This window comes from Staurois parvus, unplaced genomic scaffold (genome assembly GCF_062004578.1).
Source record: "Staurois parvus isolate SC_StPar_1 unplaced genomic scaffold, SC_StPar_1.0 ptg000715l, whole genome shotgun sequence".
In the NCBI taxonomy this organism is placed as follows: Eukaryota; Metazoa; Chordata; class Amphibia; order Anura; family Ranidae; genus Staurois; species Staurois parvus.
The window spans coordinates 5,059,949-5,075,651 of NW_028318511.1; the positions used below are offsets into that span (position 1 = coordinate 5,059,949).

Consider the following 15,703-nt stretch of genomic DNA (forward strand, 5'->3'; position numbering starts at 1 on the left):
CACCCAATATTTGTTGTGGCACCGCACTTTCTTTTTTGCTGGGGGGTTGTGTGCAAGTGCCTAGGGCAAAACATAGTCTAGCACTGGCCCTGTAAAATAGGTCAAATAAATCTTCAAAGTGTGACTCACCCCAGTTTTAGGCAGATCTCTCATCTGATCTTCCTGATACCCATGACAGTGATTGAACTGTAATTCCTGAGGCCTCTAGCCTAACAGTACTCTTTCCTCCTAAAGTGCCACTGGACACTGAATCCCCACAATGTGTGCCTTAATTAGTGAGCACACCTAGTCAGGGGCTCATTATTTCTACATTGCCAGTGCAATCCCTTCCCATGATTCATACTCTTAGTTCAATGCTGAAACCATGGGATTACCTCTGACAGAAGTGCAGCATGGACAGAGAGTCAGACATCCTCCATCCGTTTGATGAGAATTTGGGGGATCCCAGGTTTATCACTCAGCCATGCTTGTTTCACAATTGGGTAGGAGCAGTCTTCAATTTAGTCAATGTGTTCCCTGTTTTTGCTTCTCCTGGCATGTATTGCTACTAACCTTTTGTTTTTCTTCAGAAAGCCATTGTAATGGAGAGAACACAATACTGCTTCTTAAATTCATGCCACCCAAAATCGGGACCCCACATTAAAAATTGCTCAGGAACAGGTCACAATGGTTAATGTGGTATTACAAGTGCTCATGGATTAAAAAAATTGTCTTCCCCACTTTGCAGTCAATGCTGAGCTGCTATACTGAGTCACTGATGTACAGCCTGAGATGGTCAACCAGTTGCTGGTCCCCCCAACCTTTAGATGCATTGCACTCAAGTTGGTTCAAAATGATGCACTGGGAGGTCATAGGTCATAGGGGCCGAGAAAACAGAGTCACTGTTTCTACTGGCCTGGATTACTCCAGATTACTTCATTTACATTCAGAGGTGAAGTGATATTGCAGTGTATGTCCTACTTGTCGGCTCACTTCCCCATTATTGAATTTTGGTTCCTCTGCCCATTATTGAGGTACCATTTGACCAAATTGCAATAGATCTGGTGGGCTTCTTAGTGAAATGGGTTTGGGGACAGCAATACATCCTAGTGGTACTCAATTATGCCACTATGTCAATTAAGGTATCCAGTGGCATTCCCTTTGAGGAAAACCTCCTTCAAAGCAATTGCTAGAGAATTGTTCAACATGTTCTCAAAGATGGGGTTCCCTTACAATCCCTGACCTCTGTCTATAACCCACAGGCAGACAGGCTGGACAAAAGGTTCAAAGGAACCTTAAAATCTATGCTCAAGAGGGTGGTACAAAAAGATGGAAAGAAACAAGACTGCTTACTCCCAGCACTCATGTTTGCCATCAGAGCAGTACCTCAAGCATCTACTAGGTTTTCCTCATTTGACTTGTGTATGGTCAAACACCACGGAGGTAGTTTGACCTGGTAAAAGAAACCTGGAAAAGTGAGTCTTCTCGAAACAGGATGGTGGTAGAACATATAACGCAGATTAGAGAGAAGATAGCTAAAGCGATGCCTTTTAGGAATAAAGGAATATTTGCACAAAGCACATGAAGCACAGAGAAGGGTGTACAATTATTCTGCCAAGCTTAAGCAGTTCCAGGTGGGAGACTGGGTGACTGTGCTTATACCCACAGTCAAGAGTATGTCCCTGTCCAGGTGGCAGAGGTCATTTAAGGGAAAAGAAAAGGTTGAAGATGTAAATGATAAATTTCACCAATCTGGAAAGCAAGAGCTGTACCAAACTTACCACGTGATATCAAACACAAGCATTTTTCAAAGTTCTCCCCTACAGGGGGCTTAGCAGTAACCTTCTAAGTCACCTATAGGGGAGAACTTAATCCAAGTATCATCCTCCCTGTCCAAGCCACAAAAGCAGCAAGTAAAAGAGATTTTACACAGTAATAGAGAAATGTTTTATTGACTAATGACTAGTAGGGTAATTGAATATGCCATTTTTTTGGAACCTAATGTGAAAGTCCGAGTAAAACCCTATCACAATCCTGATACACACAGGAAAGCAGTGTCAGAGGAAGTTCAAAAAATGTTTGAACTTGATATTATTGAGGAATTGCAGAGAGCATGGTCGAGTCCGATTATGTTAGTAATGAAGCCCAATGGCTGTAGTTTTGTGATGATTTCAGAAAACTCCATGAGGTATTAAAGTTTGATGAACATCCAATGCCCTGAGTAGAGGAGCTGATGGAGAGGTTGGGAGCAGCCAGGGACATTACCACTTTATACCTCATCAAAGGATACTGGCAGATACCTTTAATTAAGGAAGCCAGAGAAAAGACCACATTTTGCATTCCAGAAGATAGTTTCCAATATAAGAGCAGGTTTGCATTCTACCCCAGCTACTTTTAAGAGGCAGATGGATAAGACACTGCACCCTCATTGGGAATACACCTTGACGTATTTTGATGACATTGTCATCTTTACCACAGACTGGGAGTCCCATTTACCCCATGTGCAGGCTGTTTTGGGCTCTCTAAAGAAGGACTTTATCAATAATCCAGAAAACTGCAATTGATATGGAAGAGACCAAGTATCTGGGGTACATTGCAGGCAGGAGTTTGGTGAAATCCCAGATGAACAAGGTAGAGACTATTCAGGCTTGTTCCCACCCAGGTCACCAAGAAACAGGTCCAAGAAACAGGTTTTTTGGCGTCACTGACTACCGTCAATTTGTCCCAAACTTCACCATTATTGCTGAACCACAGACTAACTTGACAAAGGGGACAAAGGGTAAAAAGTCAGCCACAGTCAAGAGAAATGACAAGGCGGAGGAGGCTTTACATGAGCTTAAAATAGCCTTATATCAGTACCCAGTGCTGGCTGCTCTGGATTTTTTGAAAACCTATATTCTTCAAACAGATGCCTATAGTGAGGGCTTAGAAGCTGTTCTGTCGCAAGAGGTCAATGAGGAAGAAAATCCCATGGTTTTCTTTAGTGGAAAGTTGACAGCCAACAAGAGAAATTACACCTTAGTGGAGTGGGAGTACCTTGCCATTAGGTGTGCTCTGGACTTACAATGCTATTTTCTTTTTGGCAGGAAGTTTCATCTGGTGCCGGGCCATGCTTTACTGACCTGGATGGGACAGAACTAACACACAAATGGTAGGGTAAACAGATGGTTCCTGGCATTACAAGAGATCAAGTTCATGGTAGAACACAGACAGCAACAAAATGTGAATGCCCTTTCTAGGGTTCACTATATGGTGTTAGGGATCCGGGTGTGACCAGAAATGTGTGGACTGACACAGGGAAATAGCAGGCTTCAGGAACACAGGCGTAGTCAGGGCTGGAGAGGTGGAATGGTCAGGCCGGCCGCAAGGTACTGTCAGGCTCCGCCCAACAGGATCTCTAGTGGTCCACGGCACGGGGTTTCCCAGGACGCAGAGTCTAAGTCCCAGTCTGCCTTTTCACCAGGGCCCCTGATGGTGGGGATGGACTTGGTGCAAGACTGAAACCAGGTCGCGTTCCTGAGCACCCCCGGCGGTGGCAGAGGGGTCCCGCTGAGGGTATGTGCCCGGGTTGAGCCTGCTGTGAAGGGGATGACAGATCCCGATCCGAGCGGGATGGATGGGATGACAGATCCTGATCCGAGCGGGATGGATGGGATGACAGATCCCGATCCGAGCGGGATGGATGGGATGACAGATCCCGATCCGAGCGGGATGGATGGGCGACTGTCAGGAGTAGGCGAGGTCAGACTAGCCGGGTCGGTATTGTGCGGGCAGCATGGTACAGGGGGAGCAGGCAGAGAATAGTCAGGGTCACAAGAGGGGTTCAGTAACTCATGGACAGCGTGGTACAGGGGATCAGGCAGAAGGATGGTCAGGCAAGCCAGGGGTTCAACAGGAGACGGTCAGCAGAGGTCAGGATCAAGCAGGGTCAGCAACGAGGCAGGAACACAGGATACCAGGTACAGGGGCTCATGGGAAAACATACACCAAGGCCCTGATCACAGGTCTGGCCATTCCTTAAATACACCCCCTGCAATCAGCCCCAGGTGTTGGCTGATTGCCTGGAGTGAGCTTCTGGCTGCTGAGAGCACCTGCTGGTCAGCCCTGGTACTGCAGCCCACACGGCAGGTGAGTCCTACCACCAGTGCTGAGTCCATTCCTGACATATGGTGTCCAAAAGTGCCTCTGACACCTTCATGTATAAGCAGTGGGGAGGGATATGTACAGGCTGGGTGTGTATCCTAGACAGCAGGTATATTTCCGCACTATTTGGGTTGTGTTCCCTTTAAGAGGTTTGAAGACATTGGTGAGTACTTAGGGGTTCTCATCCATTTGGGGTGAGGGATTTAAGATAGGCAGCTCGGAGAGGAGAGAACTGATTTAAAGATTCAAAGAGCTTTGGGAAGAAAGAACCTCCAAACCCTCATTACAGGTTATATCACACGAAAGAGAGCATTGAAAAGCAATAGGAATGAAGCAACAGCTGTCTGTGAAGACTTAGACTCTTGATTTTGCTGAACTCCTGCGCTTTGTCTTGTACTCAGAAACAAGTGGGAATCCTAAACCCCAGTGTGGGACTGAGAGACTGATAGTGAGCCATGTTGTATGGTTTTCTTTATACCAGAACTGTGAACTTTTTACTTTATTTTGGCTGAAGAAAGACATTTCTGTGCCTGTTTTCAGAGTCCAATAAAGACTATTTACCTTTAAAAGCGGTTTCCCAGTGATTTTAGGCCCTCCATATGACAGTGTTCATGTCACTACCACTTCCCATATCCTTGTATATTGCATTCTTTGAGATGTCCATCTAAATATTTTTTTAATTGATCTACACTCCCTGCTAATACCACCAACTGTGGGAGGGAGTTCCACATTTTTACCTATAATAGTTAAGAACCCCTTATGTAGTTTAGGGCATAACCACTTCTCAACCAACTTCATTGAGTTACTGTGTGTCTTCTTAAGATATTTAAGACTGAATAGTTTTCCTCCATTGCTAGAATCACCATTTAGATATTTTTATATTGCAATCATATCTCCTCTTAATCGTCTCTTCTCTTCTAGGGTAATACGTTTAATGTCTGTAGTCGTTACTCATAACTGAGGTCCTCCAGCTTCACTATTAGCTTTGTTTCTATTCTCTGGACTCTCTCAAGTTCCAGAATATCCTTCCAGAAGCTTGGTGAACAGAACTGGATGACATAATCAATTTATGGACAAACCAGAGTTTTGTAAAGTGGTAGAATTATCGTTTTACATCTTCAGTAGATACCCTTTTTAATGCATGCTGATAGTCTGCTAGCCTTGCTTGCAGCAGCTTGGCATTTCATACTATTGCTGAGCCTGTAATATACTAGGACCCCCAGTTCCTTTTACATTCTCAATTCCCCCAGGGGTACTCCCCCTAATGAGTAATCTGCATTCATATTTTTAGACCCCACGTGCACTACTTTATATTTCTATATTAAACCTCATTTGCTATATAGTGGCCCAACCCTTTATTTTATCTAGGCCTTCTTATAAAGTTGCTCTATCCTATTGTGAAGTTATTACCCTGCTTAGCCTTGTATCATCAGCAAACATTGAGATTGAACTATTTCTACTAACCTCAATATCATTTATGGACAAATTAAACAGAATTGGTCCCAGGACAGAGCCTTGGGATACTCCACTTACAACGCTTCAGAAGATATACAGTTGCAAGAAAAAGTATGTGAACCTATTGGGATTACTTGGAGTTTTGCATGAATTGGGCATAAAATGTGCTCTGAACATCATCTAAGTCACAACAATAAAAGAACACAGTCTGCTGAACATAATACTACACAAACATTAGATGTTGCCATGGTTTAATTGCATATAACATGTAAACATTCACAGTGCAGGGAGGAAAAAGTATGTGAACCTTTGGACTTAATAACTGGTTGACCCTCCTTTGGCAGCAATAACCTCAACCAAACGTTTCCTGTAGTTGCAGATCAAACCTGCACAACGATCTGGAGTAATTTTGGACCACTCCTCTTCACAAAACTGTTTCAGTGTAGCAATATTCTTGGGATGTCTGGTGTGAATCGCTCTCTTAAGGTCATGCCACAGCATTTCAATGGGGTTGAGGTTAGGACTCTGACTGGGCTACTCCAGAAGGCGTATTCTCTGCTGTTGCAGCCATTGTTTTGTTGAATTACTTGTATGCTTTGGGTCATTGTCCTGTTGCATCACCCATCCTCTGTGGAGCTTCAGTTGGCGGACAGATGGTCGTACGTTTTCCTGCAAAATGTCTTGATAAACTCTGGAATTCATTTTCCCATCAATGACAACAATCCGTCCAGGCCCTGAAGCAGCAAAGCAGCCCCAAACCATGATGCTCCTTCCGCCATGTTTTACAGTGGGGATGAGGTTTTGATGTTATTGTGCTGTGGCTTTTTTTCTCCACACATAGTGTTGTGTGTTCTTCCCAAACAACTCAATCTTGGTTTCATTTGTCCACAGTATATTTTGCCAGTAGTGCTGTGGAACATCCAGGTGCTCTTTTGCAAACTTCAAACGTGCTGCAATATTCTTTTTGGCCAGCAATGGCTTCCTCCGTGGTGTCCTCCCATGTTCTCCATTCTTGTTTAATGTTTTCCTTATTGTATATGTGTCAACAAAAATGTTAGCATGTGCCAGAGATTTCTGTAGGTCTTTAGCTGACACTCTGGGATTCTTCTTTACCTCATGCAGCATTCTGCGCTGTGTTCTTGCAGTCATTTTTACAGGACGACCACGCCTAGGGAGAGTAGCAACAGTGCTAAACTTTCTCCATTTGTAGACAGTCTGTCTTACCGTGGACACATGAACATCAAGGCTTTTGGAGATACTTTTGTAACCCTTTCCAGCTTCATGCAAGTCAACAATTCTTGATCGTAGGTCTTCTGAGAGCTCGTTTCTGCAAGGCATGGTTCACATCAGACAGTGCTTCTTGAAACCAGTAAACCCAAAACACCCAAAACAGTAAACCTGTTTTTTAAGGGCAGGACAGCTGTCAGCAACACATCCAATATTATCACACTGATTGGAGTCAAGGTTGGCTCACTCCTGGCTCCAATTAGCTCTGGGAGAAGTCATTAAGCTAGGGCCTCACATACTTTTTCCTCCCTGCACTGTGAATGTTTACATGTTAAGTGCTATTAAACCATGGCAACATCTAATGTTTGTGTAGTATTATGTTCAGCAGACTGTGTTCTTCTATTGTTGTGACTTAGATGACGTTCAGAGCACATTTTATGCCCAATTCATGCAAAACTCCACGTAATCCCAAGGGGTTCACATACTTTTTCTTGCAACTGTACTATTTATCACCACCCTCTGGACATGCTCCTGCAACCAGTTTCTATCCAGGTACATACACTATTGTCAATGCCAACAGTCTTCAATTTGAAAATTAAGCATTTATGAGGTATGGTATCAAATGCTTTGGCAAATCCAGATACACATTCACAGACCTTCCTCTATCCAGATTACCACACACCTCGTAGAATGTTAACAGCTTGGTCTGGGAAGAGCGATTTTTTCTAAATCCATGCTGGTTACTACTGACAATACTATTTTCTTCAGCAAATTCCTGGACATAGTCCTTTATCATCTCATCCAATAGTTTACATTCTATTGATGCTATTTTAGCTGGTCTGTAGATATATATTATTTTGAATAGTACTGAGTTAGCTTTTCGCCAGTCAGCTGGTACCATAACTGTCAAGAAGCTGTCTTTAAAGATTAGGAATAACTGGCTATAACACAGCAAAGTTCTTTAAGGACTCTCAGGTGTAAGCAATTTGGCCCTTGTGATTTATTCACAATAAGTTTTTCAAGTCTTTTTGGAACACTGGTATCTGTTAGCCGCAAGGGTACATTTCACGTTGCGGGACTAACAATATAGTATTGTTTATTACATTCCTCCTTTTGCTTCGTAAAAACTGAGGTGAAGATTGTATTTATTACAGTTGCCTTCTCCTTGTATCCAACTTCCCATCAGTATCTTTTATGAGGCCAATATGCTATGATCTTGCCTTTTTATTATTAATATATATTTTTTTGTAATTTGGGGGGACTTTTTTTTTACTTTCTTCTGCTATGTATCTCTCATGGTCTATTTTAGCTGCCCTGATCCCGCTCCTACAATTCTTATTGCAATTTTTGTAATGTTGAAATGCTTATGGTGATCCTTTTTAAATGATAGATTATTTTTCTCAGTGATATTTTTTTTATGCTAAAGTTTAGCCTAGGTACCCAAGATCAGTTTGTAGTTGGTATATAGAGAGATGCCAGGGCTCAGAGTGGGGCACTTTTCTGACAGTTTTCTGCACAAAGAACCCTGTGCAAGACTCATCTGCAGCTCCATTCAGCTACCAGAAGGGAGAATCCCCAGCCAACAGCAGAAAGTTAACAAAGGGACAGGGATGTTGGCATGATGATGGCATTACCCAAATATGGCAATGGTCATATTTGGGCAATGATGCCAGCCAGCCAATATCTTCCCCCTTTTTTTTTTACTTCAGCTGCTGGCTGGGGAATATCCCATCAGGCAGCTAAATAGGGCCTGGAATGTGTAATAGGTTGCTATGATGCTATTGGCTGCAGAGCTGACAATTGTCCTAGTTAAGGGGCTGAACATGCACACTGAGACTAGAGTGTTTGGATTCCAGTCTCAGTGCAACCCCTTCCACTATACTTCACCATACTACACCTATACTTGTTCCAAACTTGTCTCCCACACCAGTATTTTTCATCAAAATATTTCTAAATTCCACTGCCTGCACTCCAGCACCCATCACTGAAATAGCACAAACATTATCATGTGGAGTGATCTCAGGCAGCAGCACAGGAGTGTGCCTAGGTAAGTAAACGCTGAACACTGAAGGAGGAGGCTTTAAGATTAGTATCACTGACCACCAATAAGGGGGCTGGAGGCTTACGATTACTACCACTGAACACCAATCATCTACATTTTTCTGTATAATTCCCTCTGGGCTTCCTTCCTAATTATTTTGAAATGCTAACAACGATGCGTAATTCTTTTAAAAATGCTGCCTATATATTTTTTCAAGTGAATTAACATTACTCATCACCAATAAAAGAGGAAAGGTTAACATTACTGTCACTGACCACCAATAAAAAATGATGGGTTAGCATGTTATAATTGCATCTTCTGACACCAATGCTGAAGGTTATTAAGCAACTGACAATAATACTTTGGTTACTGTTACTGACCAATGATGGGGATTATGTTATTCGCACTTTTCCTTCAGTGTACCCCAGACCCTATTTTGTCAATTTTTGCAACATAAAACAAGTAAAGGTGATACACTATGAGCCTTATGCCATGAAGCAACATTCACTTTACTGACCAAGCCCTAAAGTGTTTCCGAGTTCAGAGCACTACACACACTGTATTTTTCTGTATAATTCCCTCTGGGCTTCCTTCCCAGGGGCGGACTGACCATTTGGAAACTGAGGCACTGCCCGAGGGCCCGGGGTCAGTAGGGGGCCCCATGAGATGCCCCTGGTACCTTTTTCATAGGCTTTTTTGAGTTTGGGCAAGGACACAGGGGTCCCATGATCCCCTATTGCCCCATGAGTTGTCAGTCCGCCCCATCAGGGGCCCCATGAGTTGTCAGTTCGCCCCTGTTCCTTCCTAATTATTTTGAAACGCTAACAACTATGCGTAACTGTTTTAAAAATGCTGCCTATATATTTTGTCAAGTCCAAAGCTAGTGCAGTAGTTGCCGTATAAACATGTACTCTATATCTTCCTGCCATTGTTGGTTCAGGTACTATGCAAGGACTTCAATATCACACTTACATGATGCATATTTCTGAAGCAGGCCATAGACAGTACAAAATTCTTTCCTGCAACTCACGGGTTCCAGGAAAGAAATGTGCACAATTCCCACATTAGCACAGACAGTACCAACAGGGGAATCCCTCCTGCCAAGCAATTGTCTTCTCCCGGCCGAGTGGGAAGCTGTCCCCGCTGGGAGAGGACAGTGATTATTGCTAGCAACTATCATCACAAGTGAATCTGGCAGGCTGGATGTACCCAGGTTGATCAATCAGCTTGCCCACAAACAGTCCGAACCTCGGCAGGTTCCTGCTAAACGACCTGAGATTCAAACTGTCTATGGCCGGCCTAGCTCTTTGCATTGACTTGATAAATTAAAACGTGGGCATCTGTAAGTATTGTTTCCTTTGCTTTCATGTAAATATCTTTGTTTTGTTTTTTATGCACACAGGAAGACATGATACTACATTGTATGGGAAAAACTGCTTTATTTTTTCAGGTGCAAAAGGAAAAGAATGAAAACATATGTGTAACAGTTGCATTTTAGTTTGCAGAGACTTTCTTCACTCTCTACGAAAGCTTCTGTCTTAATACAAACGCAAACTTCTGCGTTCCTTTAAGGAACGTCTGACTTTGGCAGGTGACTGAGCTGCCATGCAGTCAGTGCTGACACAGTTACATTCCTCCACATCAATGTACTCATGTTCCACTTGACTTCCATCAGCACACTGCATCATCACTCTTTTCTTGCTGGTCCTCACCTCCTGACAACAGGAACATGTGTGGGACATGGATCTGGCAGCGGCAGAGTATCTAAAGAGATAAAGGAGAATTTAAAAATAGAAGTCAAGGACTTAAAATTGTTTTGCATACTTTTTAATTTTGTATTTATCATGTTATATTTATTTATTTATTTTCAGTATATACTGCATATTCAGACAAACAGAAAATAATGACTATGAATATTTCTTATTTTAATTTGAGACAAGCTGGTGGATGAAGTCCCTTTCATGCATCTTCAAGACAATTTTCAATGGTTTTGCAAGAAAATAAATGTAGTTTACGGAGCTCAATTGCTGAAGCTGGAATGCACAAACATAACTGAAAAATTTACAGGAGTGACACTTCCCCCCCTCCCCATTCCCCAATCTCTTTAGATTTCTGTTTAGAGAGATTGTATAACTAAACAACTTCTGATGTTCTCTATCTACAAAATGTATCAGGCTTTGTGGATAGTGTGAATACCATGTCATGGGTGCAGCATGTATGAAATTTGTATTTGCAAAACTAAGACTGTATTTAAAATATAAAAATGCTTATGAGCTATCATCTTAAAATAATTTTCATGTAAAGATTTAAAATAATATGTTACTTACACAGACAATGTTTCACATAATCCTTCACACCGAGCTATCGTCACTTTTTCTCTGGACTGACAATTATTGTCATACAAATAATCAAAGTCTTGATACAACTTGCATCCTTTACTCTTCTCAATACCTGTATGATTAATTGTATGGTTAATAATTGATCCTACAATGTCAATAACTATTTGACCGCAGTTACCATTTTAATTCCAAGATTTAAAAAATTGAGTAACACAATCTTCAAGTATAACTTTAGTATACTTAAATTACTTATAAGTATACTTAGTATACCTAAATTTAGCAAGCCAGTGCAACTCATAAACATTTCCAGTCTGCCAAGCAGGGCCTAAGCCCTGCAATATTTCAGGGACATCATTCTCTAAGTGTAATGATTTGCGGAAAGGTATGAGATGTAAGATGCAGGCTAGAGAAGCTGTGTCTGCTCAATTAACCATCTAATCTAAAGAGACCACATCAACAGGCCATTCATTTCAACAACAATCTTTCCATAAGATTATATGTGCATTTAGGGCAGCTTCTCACTGCCATGGCTGCTTTTTGGCCAAAGCAACCCGCAGTTTTTGTTTGGGTTAGCTGTGCTTTCCCATTGGCTTCTATTATGCTCTGCGGTTTTGGTGCGTTTTCAGAAAGCATAACAAAGTCACAGGATATAATAGAAGTCTATGGGGATGCAGAGCTCTAACCTGCAGAAAAAACATGGGTTAGCTGCACTTTGGCCAAAGCACAGAAGGGTGTTGTGAAGCTACCCTTAACGTATTTTAGTCAAGTTTTATTCCTGTACACAGGAATAAAACTTGTGTAGACATCCAAAAGCCCCGAGACTGCTGCAGGGCCCAGCCATTTTGGATGTGTTGTCAGCAGCCTCAGTAGACTCAGAGCTGTCCTATAGTATTCCCATTTTCTCCTCCCCAGGTGCTACATAAAGATTGCAAATATTAGCCTATCCAATAGAGTTATCGGCAACCGGGTTATTATCTTTCGCTACTGAGATTTGAGTGTGGTGTAATTTCCACTAAAGCCTATGATATATTGGTGTAGAAGATTCTAATGCAGGAGGCGATTCTTTACTCTAATTACACTGATTCTTTACTCAGATTCAGTGTGGACTCCCTATTCCCCTTGCACCAGGAGCCTTCTGCCTAAAAAGTCATGGCACTGTGGTCCCCAAACTGAGACATAAAATACAGGTGATTGGAACATGCAGCAGGACCCTTCAGTTATGAAAAATGAAATACTCACATGTTTTACAGCAGCCATTGGGTAAAACTTCAATTGTTCCCTAAAATATTTGAATAAGGAAAAAAAATTATGATGATATGACAAATAAGGTGGAAGGGATAAGATAATACATAATCTAGCTCTAAACTGGTATGATTGGGTCTTTTCAACAAATCAGAAACACAGGATCACTCTTTCACATTCCCAATCATTCTCCAGAGCAGATAGTCTCCCTATTAATTGCTGTAGACAATCCAATGTTTTACTTGTGCATTGTTGTAACATACGAAAAAAATCATTTCAATGTAAGTTATTGCAAGTCAACAATGTGAAGGGAGCCTTTGTTTAAAAGAGTGAGTTGATCCACTCACTCTTGTTACTTACCACCAGGGGCGGACTGACCATTCGAGCACTCAGGCACTGCCCAAGGGCCCGGGGTCAGTACGGGGCCCCATGAAATGCTCCTGGTACCTTTTGTAGCCTTTTTTGGGAGTGCTTTGAGTGTGGGCAGGACACAGGGGCCCCATGATCCCCTAATTCCCAGGGACCCCATGAGTTGTCAGTCCGCCCCTGCATACCGCACATTTTTTTAATGAAACAGTGTGGCAGCAATAAATTCAGAGGCTGCAAAACAGTTTTCCGCTTAGACGAGTGCATCTTTGCAAAAATCCATATAGTTACAAGGAAAAGGCAATAGTACATGTCACCAACTAGATCATTTGTACTTACAGGTTGACAGTTTTCTTCATTAAATGCTGGGCAGGAAATGCTTGAGACGGATGTGATGAACTGGTCCTTGATCATAGTGCAGCTGTGTATTGTACAGTTATCCTCAGACCGTATATTTTCTCCAGGCTAAACAACAAGAAATGATAATAAAAGATCCTTGTACTGAGAGGAATATAGAGGTTTCTGTTTTTGACCTGCTCCTGAAAATGCTAGATGCTTAGCTGTCTCTTGTTTCAACAGTATTTTTCAGTCACTAATCTGAAAGTATGCGGACTAGAAAGTCAGAGCTCCCAATCTGCATGTGTGTTGCTTGTCAAAGATTCAAAAAGTAGTGAAGACACTAGATCAACAAGTCAGAGAACATGAATATTCAAAAAAAGTGGTTATTAATGGCAACCTATATGCTGTGTATGTAGCATTACCCCTGTAAGAGCCGCTGGTATCTTGCCCAGACTTTCCCCCAATTCCTCACCCACAGCCAAACACACAGTATTTCCTATAACCAGGTACATACAACTTCCACTTGTTACTCCAATGGTCAGTTTATGGGTTGTAGTTTTTGTTGTTTTTATTTAGTTTTAGAACTGGGATAGGGAAGGGATACTGTATGGTAGGATACTCCGAAATGAACTATTCACAGTTTTGGACAGCTTTCTCAAAGTGGATCTGTGGATTCTATTAGTAGAACTGTGAAGCAGACTGCACAAAGAATGGAGCAAAGCCCTTCTGTACAAATGCAGAACAAAATGGGCAGTTGCTCTTTTGGACACCAGCCAGTGTCCCCTCTAGCTTACACCCAGCCGCTGACTATAGGTCCCAAGGGGGCTTAAACAGCACAAGTCCCAGGATCCCTTTTTGGATTCTGTACTTACAAGGCACTTGCTGCAGGTCACCTTGCTGTGTGATACCAGACAGGATCTGTAGACATCCCCCTCAGTCTGCTCTCAGAAGCACCCTGGATTTCAGCGTTCTGGCCCTCTGGTTGTCAACCCAAGGCCTCCCCGCAGCATGAGCCATGGGAGGCAAGCCTTCCTGGCTGAAACTCCATTCTCAGATGAAGAGGAACCCAGACCCCGTATGCTTACTGAATATAAATACTAGCACCCAGCATGCTCATGGGCACCACTCCCTGTAATTGGCTGGACTTGCCAAACAGGATGAACCAGCTAACAATTGTAACTCTTCTGTTAAGCAGAGAGAGAGGCACTAAATTTGCCTAACAATCTCCCGTTAAGCAGAAGGCCATATTGTGCTGTACTCAACTATCTACATCCTAGCACCTATCTAGGAGAGTGCTACAAATATATGGGTTGATTTATAAAGAATATACATAGCCATTCGCCCAGTGAAAGTTGAGACAATTGGGCAAAAACAAATATAAATAAGCTATAACCTGTACTGTTCAATTATAAATCATTGATTTTAAACAGAAAATACCTCACTTAGCCACTAGATGGGGCTAAGCATTATAGGAAATTACTATGATATTTGCTTCCATCTAGCGGCCAAATGCTGCATTTTCCATTTAAAATCAACAACTTACAATTGAACAGTACAGTATATGGTCTTTTTACATTAGTTTTCTTTTTGTTTTTTTGCCCCATTCGCTCATAACAGATATACTGTATGTACTATATGCACTTTTACCGGACAAATGGCTATGGACATTCTTTAAAAATCAACCCCACAGTGTTTCCTCAGCAAAGGTTTTCTTGAAAGTCCATCTCTAAACAGAACTTTTTGGGGATTTGTATAGAATTTGGAAGCATTAGAACCCCTGTCAACTTTATTGCTGTTTGGTTTCTTTTTGAGGGGATTTCCCTTCATTCCCTTTCTATCCAATGGGTGTCAGACAGAACAGGAAGTAGCAAAATATTTCCCCAACAGGAACACAAAGAGCTACAAAACCAACTTTTTGTTGCATGGATAATTGTTAAAAACATTTGTGTCCACAATGGGGAGATTTCCCCTCACTTCCTGTCCAAGTGATGGTGGTCAGAGAGAATAGGAATTTAGGGGAAATCTTTTCAACATGGACCCAGACAACAATAATAATACATTTGGCTTCCCTTCCCTTCTCCAAACTCCATATTGCCTCCCTTTTGACTAAAATGAACCTAAAGCCTTATTCACACAGGTAATGACATACATTTAATTATATGCATTTTTGGGACATAGCACATAGTAATGATTTTAAATGCACTTTGAAAATAGAAATATCTGTGTCCAGGAGAAGATTACTCTTAAGAGCATCTAAATGCTTGTATACCATGGAAATGCAAGATAAGAGGAAAGTAGGAGGGAAAAGTCTATATAGAACACCTAAATGCATGTAAACAGATTTATATGTAAAGGCATCTAAAGGCAGTTGCATTTTCCATATAAACACAAAGCAAACATTATACTTTCCAGATCAATTTCTCCTGTGTTTAAATAAATCAAAAACAGGAGGCCTATGTGAATGAGGCCTACATGTAAAGCTTTGGGAAGCTTTAACCTTGATATTGCTACTACTAATATTATTATTATACAGTATTTATAAAGCGCCAATACTTCGCTCAGCGCTGCACAT

General features: G+C 41.8%; 1 protein-coding gene across 1 annotated transcript in view; it reads right to left on the reverse strand.

Moving 5' to 3' along the window:
* Positions 1–10,264: 10,264 nt before the first annotated feature.
* LOC149445624 (uncharacterized) overlaps positions 10,265–15,703 on the reverse strand; it is a 114,638-nt gene continuing 109,199 nt past the window's right edge. Inside the window, exons 50-53 of the mRNA XM_089653507.1 lie at positions 13,132–13,257; positions 12,424–12,463; positions 11,173–11,296; positions 10,265–10,609 (exon numbers count right to left, since the gene is read on the reverse strand). Of these exons, the coding sequence (XP_089509633.1) occupies positions 10,384–10,609; positions 11,173–11,296; positions 12,424–12,463; positions 13,132–13,257 (516 nt within the window). The 3' untranslated portion in view covers positions 10,265–10,383. The remainder of the gene's footprint in view (positions 10,610–11,172; positions 11,297–12,423; positions 12,464–13,131; positions 13,258–15,703) is intronic.